This window comes from Rissa tridactyla, chromosome 2 (assembly GCF_028500815.1).
Source record: "Rissa tridactyla isolate bRisTri1 chromosome 2, bRisTri1.patW.cur.20221130, whole genome shotgun sequence".
NCBI lineage: Eukaryota > Metazoa > Chordata > Aves > Charadriiformes > Laridae > Rissa > Rissa tridactyla.
Genome location: NC_071467.1, coordinates 41,850,680 through 41,862,895, shown reverse-complemented (window position 1 = coordinate 41,862,895; position 12,216 = coordinate 41,850,680). Strand labels below are relative to the sequence as shown.

The 12,216-nt window shown below is 44.2% G+C and overlaps 1 protein-coding gene across 16 annotated transcripts in view; it reads left to right on the top strand.

Moving 5' to 3' along the window:
- The window catches only part of FAM110B (family with sequence similarity 110 member B), a 114,692-nt gene extending 110,722 nt beyond the window's left edge, over positions 1-3,970 (top strand). For all 16 annotated transcript variants that reach the window (XM_054190797.1, XM_054190781.1, XM_054190794.1 and 13 more), the window contains one exon: positions 1,062-3,970. In XM_054190797.1, coding sequence (XP_054046772.1) covers positions 1,364-2,476 — 1,113 coding nt within the window. In that variant the 5' untranslated portion in view covers positions 1,062-1,363 and the 3' untranslated portion in view covers positions 2,477-3,970. The remainder of the gene's footprint in view (positions 1-1,061) is intronic.
- The last annotated feature ends 8,246 nt before the right edge of the window (positions 3,971-12,216 follow it).

The window sequence follows — 12,216 nt, the reverse complement described above, 5'->3', positions numbered from 1 at the left end:
TGTTGTGACAATCCTAAATGATAGGATCTTAAAATAATTGAGGTGAAGGTAAACTTTATACGCACTTACTGCTTGGTAGAAAACTTGAATGATTGTATCCAAGTGTGAAGACAAGTTCTTTTCTGTCAAACCCAGTCAGAATGTTTTTGTGTGCTCACAAGATTTTTCATCAAAAAACAAAGCCTTTTTTTATTTTTCTGTTAAGCCTGTAAGGTGATCACGAGAATCTGGAAATCCTCATTTTACTGCTGGAGCTTCGGGGACTAATGTTCAAACAGACTTTGAACTGGAATCGGTGGCTTTAGCAAGATCTGCTACTTCTTAATTGTTGATTTTATATTAGATTAACGATGAAACGTGCGCATTGCACTTAAAACGCTACATGTCTCTGCTGTCTGCTTTTTAGGACAGATAGTTTTCTGAAGCATTTAATAAAAAAGGAAAATACACTTAATTTCTTAGATTTACAGAGTGCGTTGTGTATAAGGAGAAAAATGTTTGGGGTTTAGAGATAAAATAACAAATGAACCACAAATGAACTAATCAAAGCCAAAGATATTAGTCTGAAAGTGCTCTTTCATCGATCTTCAGGAGATAGATAGATCTAATCCTGTGAATCAACACATTTTGCTTCCCTTTCTCCCTCCAGAAATGCATGGCTGTATCATGGTAGGGTTTTAATTTTTTTTATTTTTTTTTTCTTTTACAGTGCAATGTAGTTAAATCCAAGCTCAGACTGTAAGCAAGGAGCAACACGTTTCTCGTGAGAGTCGCAGGGGTGCAGGGCGAGAGGGGGGCACGGGTGCCCTGAGCACCGCCTCCCCAGTGCCGGCGGCTGCATCCCGTCCGGCAGTGGGAGAGGAGCGGAGAGAAGAGGAGAGGAGCGGAGAGGAGCGGAGAGGAGAGGAGAGGAGAGGAGAGGAGAGGAGAGGAGAGGAGAGGAGAGGAGAGGAGAGGAGAGGAGAGGAGAGGAGAGGAGAGGAGGGCTGGGAGGTGGCTGTTGCTATCGCTCTGATGTCAGGCGCTCTCGCTAACGTGTGGTTGGTTATTCTGCATTTCAGATCGCTGCCGGTAGCAGAGCACAAAGGGAACAGCGAGACTCCCGCATCCCTCAGCGAGAAGAAAGGAGTCGGCGGAGCAGACTAATACGGACTTGTGTCGGGTGGCCTTGCCCTACAAAGGCTGCCTTTAAAAGAGAAACACAGTGTTATTTAATGAGCTGTGAGATGAGGCGCTGCTGCTAACGCTCAGATCCCAGGATTCATCGGCTATTCATTGTGCTTAATGTACATGTTTCTGCACCGTGCATTTAGGAGATCCCAGAGAAGAATCCAAAACGGCTGCGGGGGAAAGACCACCAAACATGCCTACAGAAACACTACCGACAGGTAGCATGGTGAAGCCGGTCAGCCCTGCCGTCACTTTCACGTCTGCCGTTCCTCTCCGCATCCTGAACAAAGGACCCGACTATTTTCGCAGGCAGGCGGAGCCTAATCCAAAAAGACTGAGCGCGGTGGAGAGGCTAGAAGCCGACAAGGCGAAATATGTCAAGAGCCAGGAGGTCATCAATGCCAAGCAGGAGCCTGTGAAGCCGGCGGTGCTGGCAAAGCCACCAGTCTGTCCAGCGGCTAAGCGAGCGCTGGGGAGCCCCACCTTGAAAGTCTTCAGCAACAACGCAAAGACCGAGAGCGGCGTCCAGAGAGAAAATCTGAAACTCGAAATCTTGAAGAACATCATCAACAGCTCCGAAGGCTCCAGCTCGGGTTCAGGGCATAAGCACGGTCCCCGAAACTGGCCGCCCCACAGAGCCGATTCAACGGAGCTGAACCGACACTCGTTTGCCGAGTCTTTGAAGGTTTACCCCATGCAGGGCCGTAGCAGCCCGCAGGAGAGCAGCTCCAACGTCAGCAGAAGGCTCCTAGATCAGTCGGCAGAGACTTTCTTGCATGTCTCTCACAGCTCCTCAGACATTAGGAAAGTAACTAGCGCGAAGCCCTTAAAAGCAATACCTTGCAGTAGTTCAGCCCCACCTCTGCCTCCAAAGCCCAAAATTGCTGCCATCTCCACCCTGAAATCCCCAGAGATTGAGGCAGTCGAGTCTGGATGCGGAGTTAGTAGAAGACCCTCCCTACAGCGATCAAAATCAGACTTAAGCGACAGATACTTTCGTGTCGACGCAGATGTTGAACGGTTCTTTAACTACTGCGGACTGGATCCTGAAGAGCTTGAAAACCTCGGGATGGAAAACTTTGCAAGGGCTAACTCTGATATTATATCCCTCAACTTTCGCAGTGCAAGCATGATTAGCTCAGACTGTGAACAGTCTCAGGACAGCAACAGTGACCTTAGAAACGATGACAGTGCCAATGACCGTGTGCCATACGGCATTTCTGCCATTGAAAGGAATGCCAGAATCATCAAGTGGTTATATAGCATCAAGCAAGCTAGAGAGTCACAGAAAGTGTCCCATGTGTGAGAGAAAATCCACCGTAGAAAAAGCAAGGACTGTAGCTTTGTCTGTGAATATTCAGTTGTGAAGGGTTGTGAAGTCTACTTGAAGTCTTGTACACTTCTCAAATCTCTTTGTGTTGCTTGTTGTGCAATGTTTCCAAGTTGCATGCCTGTCAACATGTGAGCTGACCTGGCTTCCACTTGAACAATAACTAACTACAAAGCCTGGCTGAGCATACACATTATCTGCCAAAAGTTTAAGACGAGAATCTAATTAGGGCTTCAGTATAATCAAAGTGTTTACATGGAAAGGTTATATGACTTCTTTGGTATTTATGTGGTTCCGTGTGGATTTTATATATGTCACTTTTTGTCTTAATACAGATGTTGTCAACTGACATTACTACCTTCTAAGTTGAAACAGAATCCCTTTGGGGGGAAGAAAAGCAAAATTGGCCAAAATAAGGGTTTGGGCATACGACGACAGGCAAACAGCCTTATCTCTTGTAGAAAGTGCGTTATTGGCACATGTAAAACTTTCTAAAAGGCAAAGAATGCTCGTTCTTAAATTATGTATCGTTGTTAAACTATATATCCCTACTTGTAAGGGACTGTTCAGTAAAGGTTTCTTTTTTTCTAGGTAAGGTCCCTCAGTTTTACAGCAGAAGTAGTCTAGTGAATCTGCTTGACCTCTCATAACCTAAGTGAGTCTCGCATTTGGGTTGGTGTAAGCATTTTAGTGATTTTGTATTATTCCTGTTGGAAAAGCCTAAAGAAGGTTGGAGTCAACAGATGGAAAGGTCGTAGGTGCGGGATGTTGTGGGTTTGTTTTTTACGCAAAGATTCCTGGTCTTAAACTTTTGACAGGAATGATTAGATCCTATAGCTGATATTGAATGCCTTTATTAGTCAAACACATCATGACTACAAACTCCGTGCTGTCTTTTAAATTTTTTTTGTAGACCTATTTGAACAGTTAAGGAACAAAAATGGAAACACACAGCCATATCAATATAATGCCTCCTATTCAGAAGTAAATACACTCAGTAGCTGAACTATATCTGAAAAATTGTGATTATGTTGTCTTGCATATGTTATATCTAAGGCTGTGAAAGTTTGTTACAGCTCTAGGAAAGTGTAGAAACACGACAGTATGTAGCTTTTCCTTTTTTTGTTGTTTTTTTTTCTTTTGTTTTGTTTTTTCCTCCTTACGATGGTTAGTGCTGCGGGTCAACCTGTTACAAATCTTTTGACAATCTGTGTCTTCCCAGTGGTTTAATTAACTGTCATTTCAACTGACAGTGGTGGTGTGGTAGCGGAGAAGTTGAAAGTACAGTGGTCTGCTTCATTATTACTGTGTACATGCTTTGAAGTAAATTGCAGCACTACCTTATACTTCATCGGCTAATAGGAAACTTTTTTATTGTGTAAATGCTGTAAGACTTTGTATATACTTCAGTTGTTACGAAATCTTTAAAAGGAAGAGTGTTATGCTAATAAATAGCTCCTGGTGCAGGTATGGTAGGTTTTTTTGTTCTTTTTCTTACCCCTCCGATTCTTAAAACTATATCGGGAACTCAATTGCAGTGTGTTTTAGTGCTGTAGAAGGTCTTGGTTAAATAATAGTTCCAGTAAAAGGTTTCTTTTACTAAAGTGCTTCTCAGAATATAATTTTTTTATAAAGTAACTATAGCAGCATGATCTGTCTGAAGAACTAGAAGAGATTTTCAAGACTCCTAAAATAGCTTGCTTCTTCCTTACCTAGCAATGTTACTGTTCCCGTTTATAGCATCTGTTCATAATGAATCACTGCAGTCTTCTGAATTATTCTTCAGTAGTGCTTATTTATATATTTGAATATTAAAGATGTTTTACAAAGTCGGGTTCTATCTTTTCTCTAAAAAGCCTGTAGCCCAACTTCTTACCAATAGCCACAGCTAATGCAGGCGAGCCTAGAAGCAGAGCCACGCAGTCGTTTGTTGCCTATGGAATTATCCTACATCAGGTTTTATGTAATTGTTTTCCAAATGATTGTTCATGGGGAGCAAAAAAAAAAAAAAAAAAAAGCACACATTCAGTTTCAGGAGGCTACTCTATCGTTTTTACACTCGGCTTCACAACCTAAGACTACAACATTCCTAGTTCAGTCAAAAAAATGAGGAGCTATGTGTTTCAGCTACGGGCACATTTGTGACATTTTAAGCTCCGTGGGTTTCAGTTGGCATTGACATCACACTGGTTTTTCAAGCATATTTTTCCAATAGTAAGTTCTACTCAGTTCAGTGACTGTTTTGCCAAGGAAAATAATGCTTAAGGGATTAAAGCCAAGTGTAATGCAGCTGTACAGCAATGAAATAAAGAAGTTAAAACTGAAATAAAAAATGCACTCACATTGTTCTCTCTCGAGTGTTTTAAGAATGATGATAAACATGCTATCTCAACTGTTGTCAGCCAAAACCGGCAATAAAGAAGCCTTTATAACTAGAAAATGGATTAGAGCAGATGCTAGTATTCAGAACTTGTTTCCCAAGGTTTGTTCCGAAGCTGTAGGCTCTTGAGGAATCAAACTCATTTCCTTTTAATGCCACGAGGGGGTTAGGCCTGCGGGCTCTCTGCAAAATCTCCTCACCCGAGATCTTAAGCGGCACCTTTGACTCACAGCACAGCGCGAGGCTCCGGCGCCACTATCCCTGCTGCGTACAATACGCGCGGGATTCAGATTTTACAGGACCCGGACCTTCCCAGTCAGCTGAACTTGCAGCTCTGGTGAGGCTGCAGTAATAGGAGTCACAAGAAAAGCTCGTCTGTTGCAAGATGTCCACAAGGCTTTGAACATGCGGATAACAACTGCCTTCAGTTGTCACTTCATTGCAGTTTATGCGGATAGGAGTTATTTATTTAATTATTTATTTATAGCCTTGCTATTACCTGCTTGTTTGCGTAAAATCCATGTCGTTGGTGTCTGATCTGGGTTTGTTTTCAAATGGGAATAACCATTTCGCCCCTGCAGACGTGTCAGGAGGGTCCGTGGTTTGTCTATGCCTCGGGAGATTCCCGAGTGCCGAACGCTGGGTTTGCAGGGACCTGTAACCCACCGGCACGCCTCAGCGGGGACCCGTTCTGGTCCTGTTCCTGCTGCCTCCAGCAGCCGTTTACTTGGGTGGGAAGCGCGCAGTGAGCGCCCATGGTTAAACCATGGCTCTTGAGGAAGATGCAAGTCTGTGGCGTCCTCTGGAAGCCAGAGCTGAGCCCAGCGCTGAGAGTCCTGGCCCCAGAAGTGAAGAAAACACAGTATGTTCTCAGTATGAATTCACACTCGCACACAAAAGAAACCACCATAGAAGCTTATGGTGGTTCTGTTGTTTTGACTTGCTGGGGAGGGAAAGGAAGAGGAAAATGATGCTACAAACTCCCTTTGAATGCTACGTACAGCTTTGCGCAGAGATAAACCATTTCTCTGAGTGAAAGAGATGGGCGGCAAAGTCAAACTGCTCTTTTAGTCGCTTCATATTGTATAGCAACAGTGTCGTGCAAGATGAGCGAGAGAGGATCTGGTGCCACAAATTTACATTCAGCAGATACAAGTAGTGAAATTTATTTTTTTTTTATGGATACTGTTTCTGCAAGGGAGAGCGCTGTGCGAGCGTATGCACCGTCTGAGTGACCGAGGGCTTTTGAAGGGTAAACACGGAATGATGATGCTTTTGGCAGGAATTCAAAAATCAAAAGGCACGCTCAGACAACAGAGCCAATCAGTATTGCTGACTTATCTCTTTTTACAGCAGCATATCCGTCCATGGAGGCCGTACGCCTTTGATTCCAGTCATTCAATGAAAAACAAAGTGCTTAATGGAGCTCTGCAGTACAGAGCTGAATAATTTCAGTCTGTGGGAGAACTGGAAAGGAGCTGAACCTTAAAAACAGTCTTCCCGATCCCTATTGATTATGGGATGACAACGTTTAGTACGTTATATTCAGAGCTCACTTCTTCATAAGAAACTTTTTATTAAGCAGAGTAGTCAAACCAATAAATCTGGGAGATGCCAGTTTTCCAAGGCTATAAAGCTCATGTTTTACGTGATTAATGGTGCCACACCAGTAGCTGAGCACATTAGGCTTAGAATATAAGAGCATCTGGAGCTTTGTTCCCATGAACAGTGAGGGTCCATTGCCTATTTTGGCAATGAATATAAATGCAGATATAGTGTAAGGTCCCTTTGTGCTGTACCAGAGAATAAATTGGTCAAGGTGTTTTGTCCTGAATTGTAATATAACTCTATATTAAAATCCTTGTTACAAGGCTTAGATGTTCACAGATACTCTGAATTCATCTGTCATTCCTTGCTGTCAGCAGAACGACTCCAATAATCTGCCCTTTGAAATATATCACCCATAGCTTAATGGGAAAGGCCATTAAAATTGTCTGTTCAGTGTAAGGACTTTTATCTCCTGATGATGGCATCTGTTAAGTGAACCTCTAAATAAGCAAATTTCCGTCAGAAGTGTTAACCCATAAACACCTTTTATTTTTCTCCCTGGAAGCCCAAGGGGTGATGAATAGCTGTGTCCTAGCGTTTGTTACAGTTAGTACGTTACTGCTAAAATACTCGGACATTGTCCATTTGGGGTCCAGTGTGATCTAAAGTGGAGGCAGCTACACCACACCATCTGTCTTGCCCTGGTAGGTATGAACAGCCTTCAACCCTATTTTATATTTGATAACTGAAGAATTTGGTTGTGGCTGCCCATCAAAACTCAGTAATAATCCGTGGTGACTTTTTTTTTCTTTTAGCTTTCATGAACAACAATCACTTATATAACAAAAACTGTAGTCTTTTAAATGTCATTCTTCTAAATTTAAAGTAATTTTCGTGATGGTCTTATGACAAGAGTAAGAGCGTGCTAGTATCTGTGCTATTATTGTTTCCTGCTTTTGGCACTGCGAGTCTTCTCCACCTTCTTGGTGTCTTGCCTTTTACGAGTTTTCCCAGCTGCCATTCTTCCTTTCTGCATGTTGCTTCCTTGTCTTGCTTTTTCATCTTCTCTAAAACTTATAACCAAGGTCATCGTATTCTCCTTGCTTAGCCTTTCTTAAGCAGCCTCATCCCTTAGTTATGTTAATGCCCCCGAGTCCCATAGCAACTTTCCCACAACTTGACCTGTCTTTTACAACCTCTATATTCATGGCAGCCCATTTCCAAGAGAGTAACTCTGTGGTCGCAGTTGAGCTGCCATGTCCTGGACAGATGTTAATCTGTTTAATGGACTATTTCTTCATTTTCTGGTGTGCCATGCTATTTGCAGGCAAGATCAAACAGCAAGAAGTGGTTCTTCAGGAAGAAGTAGCGGCTGAAAACACTCATGAAGAACAGGATGCTAAACGTATCTTGAAATATCAACATCTTGGTCCAAAATTGCCTGTGTTTCTTTCTCTGCTGTATTTTGTTCAATGTGTACTCTTGCTACTTCTTTGGCTCCATACGAAATGCTGGCTTGAGGACTGCGACATGCAAAGGTGGTACAATTTCCACTGAAAAGAACGACACGGGCCCACTATCCACGCCATAGTTACCGTTTTGCCTTCTGCTGCTTGGTAACACGGTACCCGTGTCTCTCACACCTGTGGCATCCAGACCACCTGCACTGCCCCCTCTGTTCCCTGGCTGAAGGGCGCTGCCTAAACAGGCTGTCCTAAAACAAGAGGACAGTGGAAGATCCAGGAGAGGCAAAGTCTGTCCTCACCTGACTATTGCAGGAGACTTCCAGACATGGTAAGAGAAGAGCAGGTTTGGAAGGTAAAATCCCCAGGCTGCTATCCCGCAGCCTGGGGCTGAGGGTCCGACACTTCAACCCTGTGTACAGGAAAAGGGTGTCTGTGTGTTCGTATGGGAAATGGGATAAATCAGTGTATAAAAGCAGAAGGCACGTGGTGAAGCGTGCCACTGTTTCAGTAAATACCTGCTATTAATATCGTAAAAAATGAAGAAGGGAGGGAAAAAAAAAGAACAGGGTTGAAATTTTGAGAACAAGCTGTGTATGCAAATGCTTTCAGACAAGATGCGGAGGTGGGTAGATAGCTTTGCTTTTTAAGAAATGAAGCTTTTAAAAGATCTTTTAATAAATGACCGGCTTTTCAGGTACATTAATCTTTCATGAAGTCAGTCTTGACATTCTGAACTGTAAAAGCTTTGCAACTCTCAGCAAAGAGCATTTAGAAACGTACTGGCAGTGATTTGGAGTGGCTTAAGTAGTAGGATAAAAGGGTGCTTAGCTGAACGTGAACTTTTTTTTCAGTAAAGTTTGGGAGGGTGGTGTTTGTGTTCTTTATTTTAAATAGATCGGGGGTGGGGGGAGGCAACAGAAAATTAACATAGTCTTATTTATTAGTGTTGGCCTGCAAATAAGACTGGGAAGCACAGGTTCAGTTAATGTGTGTGACTGCATGAAAATTATAGTATTAGGTTTTGGCAAAGGCTTGATTTTCTTTATCCATGTTTTGCATATCTTGGAGCATATCAGCTTACACGTATCTGGCACAAAACTAACTCATCCCATCTGAAAACGCTTTCTGCGAGCTTATGGGTTCGAGTCCATCTGCTGAATTTTCTTTTGTGTTGAAGGACTCTGAACAAAGAGCTGTCATAATGCTTTCGATTTCCCATGGTTTTGTTTCTAGCATGTTCAGCCAATGAGGCCTTTCAAACCACAGATTGTGTGAAAATAGGAGCTTTGTATCCCTGTGTGCTCCGATATTGAATTCAGGGGGCGGAAAGCAGGCGAGAAGTCACGTTGTAAAATGCTGGGGGGTTTTTTTTACTATTGTTTCCTAATGAAATCGCAGGGTTGGGGTTTTTTTACCCCTCAAAATGCCATACAGTGAAACAGAACCAAAGCAGCAAATAAAACCTTACGGTTTTTCCCACAGTGGCAGGAGGAAACTTTAAAATATGGCTGGGTGCTTCGTCTGGGAAGACCACGATAAAACTGATACCCAAATTCCGGCCCCATTGAAGTCAATGGGAATTTTGCCACTGATTTTAAGCGGGGTGGGCAGAGTTTCGCCCACTGTCAGAGCTTAATACTTTGCCCTGTTTGGGAGTGGGTTTTTTTTTTTTCCCCTATGGTAAATGTCACGCTTTCGTTTTCTACCGCTTCCTCACCTGTTCTGTCTCCCCAGGCAGCACAAGGGGGAGATCCCTCCAGGCACCGCAGGTAGGAGCCCTGGGAGCAGGTGTGCAGAGATCCCTCCTTGCTTTCAGACAGACGCACATCAGGATGGCTGGAGCATCCGCTCTTTGTGGCAGCATTTGCCTGGGCCACCAGCCAGGCTGGGTTCCGAAGGTAAAAACCCAGAGTTTTCTCTGACCTTATTTATCTTCCTGGCTTGCAGGTATGTCCCACGGTAGCCTAGAGTTTTTGGAAGTACATGGATCTTACAAAAATGATGTCTAGTAAATTTAATCACCCAAAGAGGCTGTGTCAGACCCTTGATACCCAGCTGAAACGGGTGCCGGAGGACACAGCCCTGATCTAAACACAAGGAAGCAGCTGCAAGGTCACAGACTCATCCTGTGGCATGGAAGGAGAAACCACCCTGGGTCTAGGTAGGTGTGTCAAAATTCCTCATCTACAGCTCCTTACGCTCACTGGGCCAAGAAATTTGTCCCCATTCTGTATTCCTCTGCAGTGGCGCCGTTCAGGCCCCTGATGAGAGGACCGTCTGGGCCACCAGTCTCCTAGAAGATGCTGCCCACACATGCAGCTGCGTGTGTTGCACCTAGGCTATCACTAACTTTTCGATTATTTTTGCTGTGTTTATCCCCAGAAGATTCGTATAATGTTCTGCATTGGAATGTCTTAGTGAAAAATATTTTTTCTACAGGATATAGATCTGTGAAATGAGGCAAAGGTTTGGTGAAGCACAACTTAGCAAGGTGCTAGTACTGGTACAAGAAGGTCAGGACCTACCTGTCCAGCGCAGGGCGTCTCTCCTTACACATAGGTAGCACACGTTATAATTTGTTCTCTGAATTTTCACTGACTGCTAATGACCAGCTTATGGAAAAACTGGGAACTAATGAGCCATCATGAATATTCACATCAAGCCTCAGGGGTGCCCCTTTCGCTCACCTCTAAACACCAATGAGGTGTTTCAGGAGCAATGTACGACTGGTGCTATTTTAAAACGAACTCACCCTACCACAAAGCACGTTCAAGTAATAAACTGCGAAGTAGTCAGCAGCGGTATCAAAAATCTTTATGGGAAGTTATTTATTCAAGGCATCGTTTCTGAAATGTTCAGGGCAGACCCTGCTCCTTGGAGGTCACCGTTGAAAGGTGCACGCTTCTCCTGTGGTTGTCCTACTTCCAGCTCTGCTATGGAGGAGGGAGGAAGAGGACCACTTTGGGGTCCTGTCCTGGCGAATCCCCCACCATGGGCAGGACAGTCCTGTGCTGTCAGGGCTCGGGGACGTCTATGGTTTAATACCCAAAGGCAGCTGTAGCGTGGAATTAGAGATTCTTCTAACCGGCTTATTCCCACGCAAGTACCACACAGAGCTGATGCTCAGGGAGGCGGCGGGTTTTCGGGGGGCTGCTGAGTGAACAGATGTGTAACGCTGTGAAATGGTGGAATGTGTTGAAAGCGTATGGAAAGGGGGTTCCTGACCACGTGTTCCGCTGAATAAAAAATGGCATTTCACATGGTTGAAATGGCGGCAGAGCGCTCAGATTCAGTAGACACTGGGCAAAAGTCAACGGTCCGACTGGCTGACTGAAGGAAAGAGGCTGTGTGACTTAAGGAGCCATAAAGTCCTGCGGCTGCATCAGCCCCTTCTGGGATACAGCCCGACTTGCCTGGCATGGGGAAGGCTGGGTGCACTGGGAGGAAGGACTAAATCTATAAAGCCAGGCCTAGGCAATTAATTATACTTTTAATTCAGTGTTTTCAAGAATCATTTATGGCCTTCCTAATACACAGGAAATGCGTTTGTGAGTGATGGTGGTTTGTTTTAATTTTTTAATATTATTTTAAGTTAGAGAAGTAGTTCAACATGAACACCTGGCAGCTATTGACACCCTGCGCTTTTTTTCACTGTGCCAGATGATAGCAGGTCACGTCGATAACAATATGGGGATGTTAGCTGGGTTATGGCTCTTCAGAAAAAAACCTGATTAAAACCAAAGCATTTTCCTGACTGATGCTGGCCATTGCACATGTGTTTTTCCCAACAGCTACGGGTATGGTTTTAGGCTCCAAAAATAATTGATAGACTCGCTGTCTATAAAACCATTAAACAAGGAAGCAGGAGAGAGAGCGTGAATTTTTAGAGCGTCCTTGATGTTGGCGTACCCTGCTCGTGTCCTGCCTGGTGCGGGGGACAGCCAGGGGAGAGGCGGCTGCTTTAGTGCAGGGTCTGCAGGAGAGCAGCAGGGCGAGCAGAAATGTGAGCTCAAAATAGCATTAGCCGTGACGGTCCGACCATGAGGTCTTCCTCGGGAACAGTCCACGGGAGTGGAGCTAGTCACCGTGCTCAAATGAACAAGCTTTTCACAGGAAGAGTTTCACCGCTTCCAAAAGATCTGAGTGGCCACGGCCCCCAGTGCTGTCTTTTTGGTTTTTATTGCCGTTCTCACGATACATCCCTGCAGACTCATTTGTAATGCTTCCCTCATTCCCCTAAGTGGGAAATGCCAAGATAAGAATACTGGAGGCCTTTGTACTCTCAGCAGCGAAGCGCAGCAGAAATGAGAGCGATACGAAAG